The sequence below is a fragment of the Centropristis striata genome, chromosome 12 (assembly GCF_030273125.1).
Source record: "Centropristis striata isolate RG_2023a ecotype Rhode Island chromosome 12, C.striata_1.0, whole genome shotgun sequence".
Lineage (NCBI taxonomy): Eukaryota > Metazoa > Chordata > Actinopteri > Perciformes > Serranidae > Centropristis > Centropristis striata.
The window spans coordinates 15,290,481-15,308,145 of record NC_081528.1 but is presented as its reverse complement, the minus strand read 5'-3'; the positions used below and the strand labels follow the sequence as shown (position 1 = coordinate 15,308,145).

General features: G+C 40.8%; 1 protein-coding gene across 3 annotated transcripts in view; it reads right to left on the bottom strand.

Moving 5' to 3' along the window:
* Positions 1-17,665, bottom strand: part of LOC131981778 (storkhead-box protein 2-like) — a 72,341-nt gene that overhangs the window by 10,219 nt on the left and 44,457 nt on the right. For all 3 annotated transcript variants that reach the window (XM_059346242.1, XM_059346243.1, XM_059346244.1), the window contains one exon: positions 9,572-9,724. In XM_059346242.1, coding sequence (XP_059202225.1) covers positions 9,572-9,724 — 153 coding nt within the window. The remainder of the gene's footprint in view (positions 1-9,571; positions 9,725-17,665) is intronic.

Here is a 17,665-nt window from a genome sequence, read left to right as displayed (position 1 = left end):
AAAGAAGGAGATCCCTCTTACACTATATGGAGAAAAGGATTTGGCCACACAATCCACCCTCTTGCCACAGGTGTATAAAGTCAAGTACCTAGCCATGCAGTCTCCATTTGCAAACATTTGTGATGCAAAATGGATTGTTCAACAGAGCTCAGTGATTTAAAGCGTGGTACTGTGATAGGATGCTACCTCTGTAATAAAACGGTTTGGGAAATTTTATCCATGCTGGATATTCCACTGCCTACTGTAAGTTATATTATTAGAAAGTAGAACTTTTAGGAACAGAAGCAACTCAGTGAAGAAGCAGAAGACCACGTAAAAATCACAGATCGGTGTCAACGACTGCTAAGGCTCATGGTGCGTAAAAGTCACCAATGCTCTGCTGATTCCATTACTGAAGAGTTCTAAACTTCCACTGCCATTAATGTGAGCACAAAAACTGTGTGGTGGGAGCTTCATTGAAGGGGTTTCCATGGCTGAGCAGCTGCATACAAGCCTTACATCACCAAGTCCAATGACAAGTGTCGGATGGAGCGGTGTATAGCACATCGTCACTGGACTGTGCAGCAGTGGAAACGAGTTCTGTGGAGCAATAAGTCAAGCTTCTCTGTTTGGCATTCAGATGGTGGAGTCTGGGTTTGGCGGATGCTGGGAGAAGGTTACCTGGCTGTCTGCATTGTGCCAACTGTGATGTTTGGTGGAAGAGGCATAATGCTATGGGGCTGGGTTTTTTTAGGGTTTGGGCTGGGCCCCTTATCTCCAGTGAAGGCCCATGTTAATGCTTTGGCATAAAAACACATTTTTGACGATGATATGAGCCCCTTTTCTGTTCTGAAATGACTGCCTCAATGCACAAAGCAAGGTCCAAAAAGACATGATTTGATGAGTTCGGTGTGTAAGCCCACATAGTCCTGACCTCAATCCCATCGAGCACCTTTGGGATGAAATGGAATGGAGATTGGGAGCCAGGGCTTCTCGTCCAACATCAGTGCCTAACCTCATAAATGCTCTACAGAATGAATTGGCACGAATTCCCACAGAAACACTCCAAACTCTTGTTGAAAGCCTTCTCAGAAGAGTGGAAGATGTTAAAGCTCCATATTAAAGTTTATGTATTTGAATACATTGTCATTGCGGTGGTCAGGCGTCCGAATACTTTTGTCCATATAGTGTATATCCGGTTAGTATGTTGCACTATCAACAAATGAGTTGCTCAGAAAATGAGTTTTAAATAATTGACTATTTGCCACAAGCATTTTTTTTATTATCATGTGTATTGGGAGCCATCATTACTTGGACTTCTAGCGCATTTACAAAACAAAAACAATAAAAAAAAACAATTAAAAAAAACCCCATAATTTAAAGATGACACAACATTGAGAGAAATTTTGCAGTTTAATGGATGGTCAAAACATCCCTGGGGAAGACACTGAACTCCAAACGCTTAAACTGCTAACAAAGGTATAACTTTTTCGCCAACACTGTCAAGCCACTTGGACTGCAGTAAATTTCCCAAACTGGGACTTATGGAGTAGTTTTGATTTGATCAGTCAGTCAATCAGTCAGTCAGTCAGTCAGTCAGTCTCTTCTCTTTCTCATTAATCCACTTTGCCTCTTCTCTATTCTTCTTCCCTTTCTCTTCCCTACATTAACCTCTATCCCTCTCTCTCTCTCTTCTTAGTAGCTACTGCTCTCTATCCCTCTGTCAGTCTTGAGGTATTACTGCCAGTTACATCATAGCAGCCTTTAAGCTCAGCTAGAATGATGCAACTCCATGCAGACAGACAGACTGCAGAAACACAGCGAGACACAGACAGGCTGAGACTGGCACAGGCATGCAGGCAGGCAGTAATGCATGTGTGCAGGCATGCATGCATACACACACACACACACACACACACACACACACACGCAGATCTGTCCACTTCCCCCACTACTACTTGTTTGTAAGAAGCAAGGAGGTGCAGACAAAGCTGGCTGTGTCTGAAAGCTGCAGATCTGGTTTCAGGAAGGTCTAATTCATCTACATCTACAGTGTAGTATAAATCCAAATGTATGGTATGACAAAATTGTTGTTCTCTTCATCAGGGGAAAAGATCTGTGCTGGATATTCGCCTTAGGGCGAATCATAGTGATCCCGCGAAGGCGTGATATTCTGCCCTTTCATAGTGCAGGTTGTGTCGCGGAACGAGGTTGGAGGAGATGACAGTGACATGTGACAGAGCAGCAGCAGTGCAGCACAGTAGCACAGTGCTAATAGGCTAATAGTTAGCTCTGTAGCAGTGCAGTGTGTTTACAACAAGCATGGGACACTGTGCACAGTTAGCGACGGCAGCTGCAGTTGTAATTGTCCTGCTGGATGAGTGTCGGAACAAGTGGGAGATGCGTGTTAGACGTCACGTGCAACGACAAATATTACGCCTTGCCAGAATGGCCGTTTCATAGTGGTCCCACTTCCAACAGTCCCACTAATTTTCAGCCTCTGTGACTACCTCTGGAGGCGGAAAATTGGTGGGATCAGTTGATCCCAGCATACCGCTTCGGACAGGTTCATAGTGGAGGCGAGACGTTACAGAGCCGTAAATGTCCCAGCATGAAACAGCACTATGAAAGGGGCTAATAATGACAATAGAGTAAATGGGAGTGAAGTCTGTAAGAGTTCCAGGCCTAAATTTAAAATGCATTTTCATAAGCAGCAAGATTTACATTTACATTTACATTTAGTCATTTAGCAGACGCTTTTATCCAAAGCGACTTACAGGAAGAATAAAAACAAACAATCAAGGTATAGTGCAATAAGAGCTATTAGTGCATCAATAAGTGCTAGTGACAATTCTTTAAGGAGTAGAATTATCGTGTGGTGCTAGGAGAGAAGATGCTCTCTGAAGAGGTAGCATATGTCTGAATCAGGGCGTTCAGGTAGGTAGGAGCAGTACCGGAGACAACTTTGTAGGCCAGCATTAGAGATTTGAATTTGATGCGGGTTGCAACAGGTAGCCAGTGGAGCTCAATGAGCAACGGTGTGACATGTGACCTTTTTGGCTGGTTGTAGACCAGGCGTGCCGCCGCGTTTTGGATCATCTGAAGCGGTTTTGTTGTGCAGGCTGGCAGGCCCGTCAGGAGGGCGTTACAGTAGTCAAGTTTTGAGATTACAACAGCTTGTGTCAAGAGTTGAGTGACATGTTGAGTTAGGTAAGGTCTGATTTTTCTGATGTTGTAAAGTGCAAAGCGGCATGACCGGGTAACTGAGGCGACATGACTGGAAAAGGTGAGTTGGTCATCAATCATCACACCTAAATTTCTCACCATCCTGGTGGGGGTAAGACACATCGAGTCAATTTTGATGTTGATGTTGTGGTGTATTGTAGGCTTAGCAGGGGGGACCAGCAGTTCAGTTTTTGAGAGGTTCAGCTGGAGGTGATGTGCCTTCATCCAATGGCTATGTCAGAGAGGCAGTCAGAGACCCGTGCAGAGACTGATGGGTCATCAGGAGGAAATGACAGACAGAGCTGAGTGTCATCTGCATAGCAATGATAGGAAAAGCCATGTGAGCGGATAACCTGACACAGAGAGGTGGTGTAGATAGCGTATAACAGGGGTCCCAGCACTGAGCCCTGGGGAACCCCTGTGGAGAGGCAATGCAAATTAGATCACTGTATTAGAGGCAGAGGGTCACACTGAGCCACCTTGCCATGCAAAACAATACAGTCACATACCGTTAAGTGACAAAAACTAGCTTTCCTGCTTAAGTTTCATTCTCATCTCAGGGAATTTCAAATAATTTGCACTATTGTATTTGAAATTGGTTTGTAGTGATGCATTTGGGTTTGCTTAAATATCTTTTGTTGGGAAAAAAACATGGGAAAATACTTCAAGTGGGAACGTTCACTCTGCTTATTGTTCAGACGAGTGAGTCGGAGCAACATAAACAAATGTCCTGCACCATAGCTTGTTGGACAAGCCACCAAACAAATAAACAACCACTGGGGAAAAATTAAGTTTGCAGAGTAGATACTGAATTTGTTGCTCAGGTGCAACACATTAAACAGCATGTGATTGGTCCGTAAATCACTTTGTTCCACTTACAGGAGATCCCTGACAAAAGGTCTCCCCAGATTAGAGAAATGAGTAACGGGTTGCTGTATTTAGAAATTAGAAATTTAAAAAGTTGTATAAAGAATTTTTATATTCCATAAATTGTTTAAGTTACAGAGGAACAACTTCTGGATCAAGTTTTGGATCCACTATCCAATAGATTTCAAATCCTGCTCAACCAAATGATCCATGAGAATCGCTCACCTGTTGTAGGTTTACTATATACATAGACGGATTATCATGACCACGGGCCCTGGACACAAACTCGCCACGGGCCCCTGCCTACACACGCAAACAGTGTGCGCGCTAAGGCGATCTTCCCATTACGCACATAACAACACACAACCACACAAAATAACTGTCATTTTAGGTCTGTTTTGTTTGGCTCCTGCCACGTACAGGACGATATACACAGACGGATTATCATGACCATGAGCCCCTGTCTACACACACATTATGTGAGCGTGCAACAGCGCTCTTTCCATTACGCACATAACAACACCGGCACACACAACCACACAACATTACTGTCAGTTTAGGTCTGTTTTGTTTGGCACCTGCCATGTACAGGACGATATATATATTATGGAAGAGACAGAATACTCAAATAGCCAACCCTTGCAGTATTAATTAAAATATAGGTAACCACCTATTTAAAAACGAAAACTGTCAACCAGCGCATCCAGAGTGTCCCATTAATACTCTCTCTCTCCATCGCGCTGGCCGGTGCACACGGACGCACTTACACACACAAATACAGGCTCATGCCATGGAGGAGTCATGTTGTAATGGTAATAAACAAATGCACTAAATCGCACTAATGTGTTCAGACCGACCATCTGACCGGGGGGTCGACACGGCACTCAGATGCCGAGTACTCAGATACCGGCTACAGTCCTAGAAACTACTCACCTAAACCACCGGCTTTTTCCTTGCCTTCATCGAGGAAAAGTCCTTGATAAAGTAATTACAGTCCAACTCTCAGACCAGTTTGGCCTCTACGGCCAGTTACATAGTGTGGTTTCAGCTTTTTCTTTCCTCTGTTTTCGTTTAGCTGATCCACTGAGCGCCCACATCTCCATTTTAAAAACGCACTTTTTTCAACTTTGACCCCACCGACCAGCATATTGTGTCATCACACATTACTGATTTGATTTAATCTTATAATTTCTAAAGCATTTAATTGATTTTATTATCATACTACATTTTCAAAGCCACATTCATTCCAATATATTTTTAAATTGTACCAAAAAAAAAAAAAAAATTTGGCTCAAGGGCCCTGGGCACATGCCCACTTTGCCCATGCGGTAATCCGTCTATGACTATATACTGTATGTGCGTGTTTGCATTTCGGTCCTTGTCCTCTTTGACTCTGCTGAAGACACAGTAGTGTTGAAACTTCAGTCTGTTTGCACAAATAAAGACTGCAAACCAATCAGTGTACTCCAGTCTTTTCTACAACAACAAAGTCTGTGTTCTCTTGAAACAACAATCCATTTTTGCAAAGTAAGTTAATTTAAGAAACATGCTCAATTGTCCACCCAGTGCTTTAGTAAAATTCTCTTTCAGCAACTGCATTTATCTCTTCAGTGGAAACTCCAAGCTGGAATTTTTTTTTAATATTTAGGAGGATTCAGAAGGCTTTAGGAGGCTGCTCAAAATCAAATTGTCAAAGCCCCCTAAAATCCAAATTTCCATTAGTACTTAACGCAGAGATGAGACTAATACCAATATTAAATAAGCATTTTTCCTAAAATGTTATACTATCCCTTTAAAGTAATGAAGAACAAGTGGATGACATATTATAAGTGGGTATACTAGGTCAACAATAATGAGGAAAGTATTGTATTAAAGCATGAAGCTGATGGGTTCACAGAAATTATGTTTCTAGTTGACAATATGACTAAGGGGAACAGGTAGGCTTTATTTAGTCAGGAGGATCACATCAGTGCTCATGATTTTGATGAACTTGTGTGATATGGGTGATTTAATTCTTCAAAATCAGTCTGAGGAGATGACTGAGCCACAGATTGACACATTAAAAACTCATTGATAGACTGCACAGCAGCTGGACAGACAGCTGAGTGCGTGCGTGTGTTGCCTGTCATTACATCATACAATGCAGTTGCTTTGGTAAGATGATGCAAGTTCTCTATAGAAGGAAACCCATGCAATTTAAAAAGACAGATTATGTCCACCATGGAATGTGACAGAAATCATCTACTACCTGATAAAAAAATGAGAAGATGAGAAAAATTAGAGCTGAACGTTATATTTAAAAACGAATTAATAACAATTTTGATGATTAACTTATTATTTAGCATAGTTTAGCCTCCTCTGATTCCAGCTTCAGCAATGTTCACATTTGCTGCTTTTGTCTATGTTTTATCATCTGAATATTTGGTGGTTTTGGACTGTTGGTCTGAGAAAAATAAACTAGACCTGCAAGCAGGTATCAACGGGATCCAAGCCTCCCGCACTAGTCGGACCTGCGACTCCCTAATGTAATGAAGTCAAAGACACAAGGTCCAGGTTGAGAGCAACTTAGATTTTGAATGATTTGGGACTTTGAATGCAATTTGCAACAGTGAATTCTGAGTGTACATACATAGTAAGATGAGCTGGAAAAGTAAGCTTGGTAAATATTTCAACTTCTTTTAAGTGTCACCTAGTGGCTAACGTTCATTACATTTAGTTCAGAACCTCAGTTGGCATGGCACACTGATTGCCCCAGTCTCATTTCAATCTGACAGAACTTTGAAGAGATATTTCATCACTTCTTTTGTCTTTGTACAAATGTTGTGTTAACACCTTTTGCATTTTTGGCACAGTTTAAAGAGAAACTTTACCAACTCGGCATCACTGCAGCTCATGCAGCACATGCAGATGAATGGCACTCAGCCCAGTCAGGGTGGGGCCCCCAACCAGAAGATAACTGTGACTTTTATAGTTTCAATAAAAGGTAAACTGTATTCAGTTGTTTTGAGTCTTTTGTAAAAACCAAGTCTAGACCAAAAGAACCGGGGCAGAGTGCGGGAGGCTTTAACCCATTGACGCCTGAAACGCCTGTAAAACCTCTGGGCGATTTTAAAATCAGCCCCTAAAACCTGAAGTTTTTCTTGACATTCAACAGAAGTGTCAACGCTTCTACTAAATGATAGATTTTTCAGCCTCTGTAGCAGATAGAAATGAAATTCAAAAAGTATTTCAGAGCTTATACAAATACTACAAAACGACGTATCCGCTTTCCAGGCTTCAATGGGTTAAGAGCTCCGACTCTAACAATCGCAATTAAAGCCTTAAATGCACCAATCCAATACAGCAGCTACTCAGTTTAGTTTAACTGCAGTGAGTAGGTTCTGCATGTATAAGGCAACTGTTCAAAAAAGCAAGTTAAGTTACATGCAATTAAGTTTAAAGTTAGATCATGTCATATTTTCTCTTATGTACATTTACTATTGCTATTTAATAAAGAAAGAGTATTTCTTATCCAATTGCTTGATTAACTGGTGGAATAATTTGATACTCATTTATTAAAATAATCAATGGCTGCAGCCCGGCTGGTTGTATTTGTATGTGGAAACACTCCTTATAGCAGTAGTACACCATCCTTGCGCTGAAGTGAAAGCTCTCTTTCTTGGGGTGCTTTCCATTCTGATAGCATTCCTTCACTTGTGTCTAATTCATGTGGTAAGGTCACTGCCAGGTAAAAAGAAACGTGTGGACACCCTGGCCCTCATTTATCAAGCGAGCGTAGAAACCAGCGCAGATCCGAGTGTATATTTCGTCTTACGACAGGGTCCACGTGTGATTTATCAAACGATAGTATCTCGCCAACCACAGCGTAAGAATGACCGGCTGTTGATAAATTCAGCTTTTTGGTTGAAGGAGGTAAACAATGTTTTAAAGTAAATTTTAATTCAAAAAGAAGAGGAATTTCTCAGAGTCAGAAAGTGAAACGCTGACGTCCAACAGCTGCAACACAACAAACTGGTTTTGTTTGGCAGCATAAAAAGTGAAAAAGAAGGAAATCAGTGGTGCTGTCAGCAGAGTAGCGGACCATTAAACTCCCGGCGAGGTTTGAGTAATTAGCCTACATCGTGATATATAAAGCCTAATAATCTATATAGTATCCGATTATTGCTATTATTATGATGGAGATATATTATTCACCTCTTTACATTTACTAATAATGATGTCCTAGTCAGAGGAGCATGTGGCAGCGCTGATTGGAAATGTTTCTATTCGGGCAGCACTGCTGGTGGAGGAGACGCTGACGCTCCGCTGTCGGAGCTGGATAATAATAATAATAATAATAATAATAATAATAATAATAACAGTAAACAGCAGAAGACAACAACATTTAATATCCTCGGCTAGTATTCTGTTTAAAGAATTTCACGATCGCAGGGTGTATTTATTTTTGGATTATGTTTTAATGATAAATTATGTAGTCTAAACATGTTTTGCTTTGTCACTATTAAAAATCAAAACACCACAGAGTTTTATCAGCTCCAGGCATCGATACAATAGTCTAAGATCAATTCTCCAACTCAGATGTGTGGACTTCATGCTGACTCAATTTGCGTACATGAGCTGAGAGCAGACGTGAGATCTGATCGTACCGTCCGCTCACGTCCAAATTGATAAATGCCGAGGCTTGCGTAGAAATCATCTTACGCACACTTTACGCTCACTTTCTGACGTACGCTCCTTTGATAAATGACGGCCCCTGTGTCTATCAGGGAACAGACGAGATGGTCTACTCACTTTTCAGGTCCACTTCACGTTTTTATCTCAGTGCGCAATTGATGCACCGATATGTCAGCTAGGCTTTGGCGGTATAACTGTATACCAGGGTATTTAGAAATCACATTACTATGCTTTCAATACTGTCAAAAATATATATAATACGGACAGCTTTTCAGTATATGTATTAAACTGATAGAGTAGTGCAGTTTTTTGTATGTGTAGTACATAGCACCAGCCACCAAAGCAATCTCAGATCAGCTTAAATGAGAAATGGCAACTTGCAGGACTTATAAAACTAGAAAGACTGTCCATGTTTGGGAGTGTTTTGGGTTTAATTTTGATGGTAGAGGTTAGCCAACACGGACCAAGGTGTTTTTGGGTGATTTTTGTCATTTTATTTTGCAAGTTTAATGGATGGCCTTGAAGACACAGGGCTGCTGCGGCCCTGTTCAGCGGACAGCTGATCAGCTGGGAGCAAACCTGAGATGCAGTAGGCAGCAATCAGCATGAACCAAGCAGGATTTTTTTTTTTACATCATACTTGATAATTAAGGATATTAAGCGAACACCAGCCATCTTGGGCAGTCCATGGCCTAAAGGTTATAGAATTTGGCTTGTAACCAGAGGGTCGAATCCCAGGACTGACAGGTCAAGGACATTGAGCAGGGCACCTAACCACAGATGGCTGGTGTTAGCTGTTGACTGATGTTGGTGTGTGAGCCATTACCTGGAAAACATGTCTGCAGGTGTTCAGTTAGGGCCTCCTGAGTGACAGGCTTGTGGGCGGAGTTCATAGCAGAGACAGCCAATAGCAATACCTCTCCCAAAGGGATGAACTGCGATTGGCTGATGGGGGACATACTGATTGGTGACACATCCCCTGTGAAAAGACAGAAATCAGGTCACTTTGAGTGATACTGGATTCCTGGATTCAAACCTGCGATATCCAGGACCTTTAGGACACACATAGCATACAGTTTCCCTGGCTGTCCCAGCTGTGTACATCTACAGTCATTCCCCATCCCTCTTCATCTCTCTATTGTTGGCTTATGGCAAAAAAAAGCTGTCATTTTACTGCATGTACATTTGAACATAAATATGAACAATTGGAAATTGAAGCAAAATATGTAATATCTAACACAAGCCCTTTACACACAGATTCAAATGAGAATTATTGCAGTTTCATCACATGTAATATTATTTAACTATTTAAACTAAGAAAGACCTTACGCCACATGACATCATACAGATCATCAACAACATGCAGTGGGAAGTTGTGCACTTGATTTAACTGTGACAGCACACACAAAAACACACACCCCGTCTGTGGCGTTTATATTGTTTAGTGATTGCTAAAACAGCTGCTCACTGTAGTATTTAATCAAACATTACTCAAAAAGTAGGGAATTTATGTGTTTCTGATTTATGATTTATGGTGATTTTGTGTCAATACATGTCAATTTATATGCCAAATATAATTTTCACAGAGATGATTTCTGTCATTTTAGTTAGTTCTTGTGTTTTTCTGATAAGTTTGGTTTTAATAACTTATTTGATGCCCTAAAAATGTCTGGTAACGTCATGATTGAGTGATTGAGTGATTCAGTGATTGGATAGGCATGTATTACTGATGTGGGTTTTGTCATGGTGAAACTACAATGTCAGAACATTGACTACAAAAAGCGCTTCTTCACCCTGTGCCTTCTGAAGGTGGTGTTTCAAACGGTGATAAACAGCTGCTTCACTGACTGGCTGTTTCACCTGAGATAGCACAGGTCCTCCTCCATCCTGCTGCTGTACTCAAAGTGAACTCAGGTATAGGCCTGTCACAATAATTACTATATCGACTTATCATTCGATATATAAAAATGGACATAATTTTTTTCTTGATTCAATATTGACTTTTTTGCTTTCTTGTGTTGTGTTTAAAGTAAAGCTGCAAATGTTAGACAGGCAGTACGAATTGCCATAATAAGAACTATATTTCCCATCAGCCATTCCTACGACAGGGTATTAGGGCCAAGTCTGTGTGGTATCCCCTGCTTTCCGAGCGGCGTCTGTGGCATATTGAGGTTCCTTGACAAACACAAAACACTATTTTTCCTACTTTTTTTTCTCAGAAATCTGCAACTTTTTTTCTTGCAAATTTGCCATTTTTAACCTTGTAAATCTGTGACTTTTTTTCTTGTAGACTTACTGCTTTAATCGTGTAAATTTGCGACTTTTTTCTCAAAATATTACTCCCCTCCCCCGTGTCCGTATTTTTAGTTTTTTCATACTTTGCCCTAATACGCCATCGTACATTCCAGCTGTTTATATGTTATTTTACTAATAAAATAATATAATACATAATGTTTTCTAATTGCAGTGTTTTGTTATCAGAGCCTGAAAGTTTATTTTATTTGTATTGGTTTATTTATTTTTGTTTTATTTATCTAGGATATTTTAATATTTCTTTTCCACATTTAAATTAATGTTTGCTATTCTCAAGATTTAAAAATTCATTGTTGTGGAAAAGGATGTACTTATTAAGCCTGGCTAACACCAGACTAATCACAAATGAGATTAGTCTGGAAACCAGCCGTTCATTTCTCCGTAGAGGAGGTGTGGTTTACGATCCTCCGGAGCCGTTTATTGGGCGCTTAGAATGTCTATCAAAAGCTTCTGTACGTAGCTCTTCATATCAGTTATACCAGATGACGTATGTAGAAAGACAGAAATTGATGTTTGTTGTGTGTGTGTCTGTGAGAGAGTGTTGCTTGCTGCGTTGCTTCTCCAGTTCTCGCTTTCTGCAAGATTATTTATTTTTACCCCTTATTCCCCCTCATGTCATTCAGCCACACACATCCACTGATTTTATGGGCAATAAACAAGCTGCTGCGGCTCTCTCGGCGGCTGTCCCCCGGATCGTAGCGAGATCACCGGCGTTACGGTAGTGGGGCTAGTAGCAGGGCTAGTAGCGGGGCTAGTAGCGGGGCTAGTAGCGGCGCTAGTAGCGGGGCTAGTAGCGGGGCTAGTAGCGGCGCTAGTTGGTAGATTAGACTTTTCCCAAATCCTGTCGGAAGCAAGGCTAAAACATCCTTTTTCGTGGTGAAACAGGAGTGTAAAGTCTAAACTATTTAAAACACCATCTACAGCTAAAGAGAGTTTCGCGTCTGCTGCAGCCATGTTGGATCCGTAAGAAAACTACAAAACTACAAGCTTCCGTCTGCCGAGTAGTACGCGTCATCGTCTTACCGTCCCTCCCCGTTCTGTGATTGGATCCCTAAAACAGGGCTAAGAAACGGCCCTGACTGCCTGGAGGTTCTTAATGAAATTCGAGCGCGCAAGGCAGTATGGGTATACCCAGGCTAGTACTTATTATGCTCTAATATGGTTATAAACCTAAAACGACATCGATACGATATTATCGTTTATCGTGATAGTTTTGGGGAAAATATATCAAAGCATAAAAATGTGTTATCGTGACAGGCCTACTCAGGTGCATTATCAATGCATATTAAACTGTGCAATATCAATATTTTTTTATGTGCAATAATGTGAATTCCACCGGTTATTGTGTTACTTATTATATTTTGCTTTTTATAATTGTTGATTTATCTTATATTGCTTCTTCTGGTACAGTGGGAGGAATTGGAACCGTGGCTTCCATCTTTATATACATTCTATTGTTCATGGTAATGAAGGAACATGTTATCCAGTGCAACAGTGTGGTTCACTGATGTGTTTTCAAAAGTTTTTGCACATCAGTAAGAAAAAAGAGGGCGATCAGTGTCATTTAGTTGGGTAATTTTTTTGTGCATTCATACCTGACTAAGTTTAAAACGGATATCAGCACATCAAGATCAGGCACGAAACATAATGTGATGACGTTGTGGTTTGAAGAAATTATACAGCATTTCATATGCAAGGTAGGTATGCAAGCCAACATCATAAAAAATAATACATTTAGTGAAGTATTAATGTAAACATACTGGTTAATAATATAGAAAAGTATGAATGTATCATCTAAGAGACTGAGAAACCCCAGAATGTATAGAATGTTTGGCAGTCATTTCTCTAACCTTGAGGTTAGAGAAATGGGCCTAAGCATGGTGTGTTCACTGCTTTGTTAAGGATGGGTTATATTCACTGCTCACTGTTTCAGTGTGTGTGTGCGCAAAACTGAATCTTAATCTTTTATTCAGTAGTTCAGTGAGGGAAACAACGCTGGGTTTCCTTGGCAACGCAATACACACAGTAAGCTCTACTGTAACTGTTATGTTATGTTCAATGACATGAACATAACGTTTCAATTCGACACGTTAACATTTACATCCAATTCTCTCAGCTGAGAATCTGTATCGATCATTGATTGGCTATTGACTATTTTGAGACACTGTTTCCAAAGGAGTTCATGAGTTAGAGGTGCTTACTAGCCAATTTCAGGCCAAAATTCAGCAAAACCTGGCCCCGACCAGGTTAGCTTTGGTGCAGGAGTTACCATGGTGATCTAGCCATATTACACGAGAGCCATCTTCGTGACAAATAAAACCCAGGGTAAAGCTCAAAATTACCTAGCTAGCCCTCAGATCCAGCTTGGTAGTACAGGGCTCTGAGATCAGCAGATAACTGTGGTTCACATCATTAGTACAGACTAGTGCTGGGCGGTGTGCCGGTTCACACTAGTGCTGTAGTTTTTTGTGATATGAATTTTTCATATACCACCATACCGGTGTGTTTGCTAACACCATGTTCGGAACGTGGCACCGCACACTGTTTCAGGGGAGCCTTTTCAGTGTTGCGCTGCAGAACTAGTAGAACATGATGACACTGAAGAACTAAGCCAAAAAGAGGACATCAAGAGTGTAGGACACGGTCTCTTTTTGAAGAATTTAAAATTATAATCTAAATTCAGCTTTTATTTCTTTCATTTTTTTCCTCTGTATTGTACATTTATGTACACTGGCTAAGGCTGAACTATTTATAGTTTTTCGATAAAAATCGGGATTTTATACAATGCAATCATGTGATTGTCAAAGCTGCGTTTCTTTGCAGCGCTCCTGACTGACCCAGGATCGGTTGTCTCAACTATTTTACACATACATACCGTCTCCCTACCATCCTACCAAGCTCACCAATCAAAAGCGGCATGCTATTCATGGACAGGTCACCCTGACCAATCAGTATTAACCTGCTCCTCGTGCTTTGTAATGTCAACATGTTTTGAAATGGCTTCAGCGGAACCAGAAGCGGAGTTAGGGTATTTAATTCCCAAGACAAAAACAGCACGCCAGTTATTTGGGAGTATTTCAGGTCTGAGGTGTAGACGTGCATCAGAAACAGGTACTGTACAAAACAGGTCGTGGTCAAGTTGCAACATCCAGCAGAAACACATTACACATCGGGTTTCCGCTAGATTAATTTAGTAGCGGCACCCTGCCTCTGCTATATTATGCCTGACTGCTACTTCAGAATAGGGGATTGTTTTAATTTTTTAAAACTCTGTAGCAATGACCAGCTCCGCTGAACAATCTCCTGGTCTGAAACACTGCCAGGACGCCAAACACTCAAGAAGTCATAACAGCCGTAACAGTGCAAGCACTCTGTTAGCATTACTTCAGACTCTGAGTGAAGTTAGACTGCCTGTTAGAGTGGGTGGCTGCTAACATTACTGGAAGAATGCCTCCACTTGTTTACCCTGTGCATGTATTTACTAAGTGTTACTGTAAGAACGTGTTAGACCCGCCTTCAACATAAAAGCAATGTTCTGGTAAAAGTTATTTACTGCATTTTCACAATCAGAACATTCACTTATGAATACATGGATGGAATCACATAAAGGCCATTCTATAATATATTTTAAAAAAATACATAAACAAGTAAAACTCAATAAATAACAGAAAAAGCTCAAGCCTCTTGATGGTCGAGACTTTAGAATTTTAGCTTGAAAAGTCTAGACAGACTTCTATAAGGATTACATTTACAAAGGCCAATGTGACTTTTAAGTGAGTACACCTCCTTAGAAGTGTCAATAAAAAGTTGTTTTACTCCCAAAAAGCTAAACTCTGTACATATAATTGTTAATTACTAACCAATTAATTACTTCCCGTCCCTAAACACATATAGCTTTCAAAATAAGAGCACATGGCCATGTTAACAGAATCCACCACAGTATGAATAAAATATGAAATGATGAAGATCAGTGTATATGATGTAATAGTGGCATTAGAATGTGTGAGAGGCCACCAACTTTGGGCTTTTATGTCAAAAAATTTCCCTGTCATAGTCTCATAAAATCCTGTGGGAAACACTGGTCCTAAAGCTTGTTTTGCAGCTGATTGTCATTTTTATACTCTCTAAATTGCTGATTGATATTTACACAGGCACAACATCTAGGGACAAAACACTCCACATTATACACATTGTGAATTTTTAGGAAAAGATTGATTTGTGAAAAATCACAATTCAATCTCTTCATAAACCCGTTCAGCCCTAAAACTGTCTATTTCTTTTGGACGGACATCTTGAGTCTGTTTGAGTTTTGTTTATTTAACTTGATCAAATAAATTGAAGCAATAATATATTCCATTTTCTTTTCTTTTTTTTTGCTGATCTGAAAAATGATCTGAGTTTTGTGATCTGTTGCACCCCTAACTTTTATGGTCTTGTACCATTTGATACAATTTTTTGGTTGGTTAACCAAGGGCTTTTTAACAGAACCACCACAGCTGCTAGGAACACTGACTGCTACCATGCCACCTCCAGTAAATGCACACAGCTGCAGGCCTAAAACAGAAAGTGATTCAAGGACAAACCCATAGCCATACACACACAGTGAGAGGTGTGGGGTTAAAAAATGTGTTCTATAGAACAGCTGAGTGAGGTTATTTCATGTTGCTTGTCACTCTGTTGCTACACTTAAGGGGCCAATATCAAGTAGCTTCAGAAGCTCCCTTCCCCACACACCTTTCCAACATCAGATTAGGGGGCTGTGTACCAACAAACTGGGTACAATCATGACCAACGCCTCACACCCACTCAGGCGGCAACTTCCGGGTCTGAGCAGGGAGGCAAACTATGAAGTGCCTTAACTGTATTCTACTGAAAATTCCAGCAGGGGGCGCTAAGTGTGGCTGCAAAACATTTCTGTCCATTTATTTCAATGCAAAATGAGAAAACTTACCTCAGAATTATTTTTTTATTAACACTATGGTCTCAATTGCTAGTAAATCTATCTTCTTCAAGACAATTTGATGTTAATAGTTCTTATAATGGCCCCATTTAGAAGAAAATAGTAGATAAAGAATCGTATGATTTGGGGCGTGGCTACCTTTGATTGACAGATCACTAACAAGGTGAGCCGACATCAGAAGAGAAGCAGAACAATGCATATCCACGGCAACGTGTCAATAAAGTTATATATAATGTTATTTAAAAAAAAGACGTTTACCGGTTTGGTCTCATAACCTTGACCCCTTCACTCTATTTTCACTTAATTAGTTTATTCGAACGTTTTGTTCATAAAAAATGTCTTGTTTAGCGTTTGGTTGGATTAACAGACACTCCAGGAGTTACTGTTTAGTTTTCTGAGGTCAGTAACATACATTTTGTTTTTGTTTTTTGCCAAAACTAACATCCCAGTTAATGCTAACATGAATTAGCAGCGGCTTCTCTCAGTCAGGTTGAGGTGTAGAGAGGCGTGTAGTCAGTGTCCTCAGATCCCTCTCGCTCCTCCACAGGCCAAATATGGTCTGCTCCCCGTATTAGAAACAAGATGGTGACGAGTGTAACGCTGAACTTGATGCCTCCAACGGGCCACAAACCAACAGGTGGCGTCATGGTGACTACGTCCATTATTTGTACAGTCTATGCATCCGCTCCACGCCCTGAAGGGGTTCAATAGCAGTACCTGCATCAGAGACTAATTGAACCAATGTGCAAATCAAAGAGATACAGAAGGTCTTTATATCAACTGCTACAGCGTTTTATAATGCACAAAAATGACTTTGCACTTTGCGGCTGTGGCTCAGTTGGTAAAGCAGTCGCCCACCGAACCCTGTCAACGGCAGCCTACATGTGTGTCTTTGGACAAGATACTGAACCCCATATTGCTCCTGATGCTGCGTTCATCGCTGTGTGAATGACTTCCCAATGTTGGCAGGTGACACCGTTTAGGGCAGCCTCGGCCACCAGCAAGAATGTGTGTGTGAATGGTTGAATGTGCGCAGTCTGTAGTGTAAACAGTTTAAGTGGTCGCAAAGTGCTATATAAGTGCAGTGCAGGTGCACGATTTACTTATGTCGGCCGGCTGCTGGGACACGAATTTCCTATAAAGGAATAATAAAGGATCTATGTATCTGTGTCTGTGTCTAACCATTTCTGCAACTTTTGACACCCAATGATTTACATTCAAAACCACTTCACAACATGATCAGTCAGCTGTGTTGAGGTGAGGAAGGAGTCAGGGTTTGTATTTTGACACAACTACCTTGGTAGGACCACTGAGTGCCACACAATGAACGGTCAAATGTGTTTGTAGCTCACTGCTAATAACATGTAACTTTTCCACTCGTGGTGCAACATTCAGTTGACATTGTCGGCAAAAAGCAATAACAAACATTAGTTGTAGACGAATTTAATTGTCTGCAATTAGTTCGTTACTTTATGTAACGTCATGTCTTTCATGCTGTTCGCGGCCCTGACACCGTTTCCTAAAGCAGCGTAATGTATCATTAGGATCTCTGCTTAGAGTTGCACATGCCAAACTGTGGGTGTGTTCATCTTCACTCAGCCAGCGGCAACACACGTTCCAGTGTGAAGTTAGGACGTGTGGCAAGTG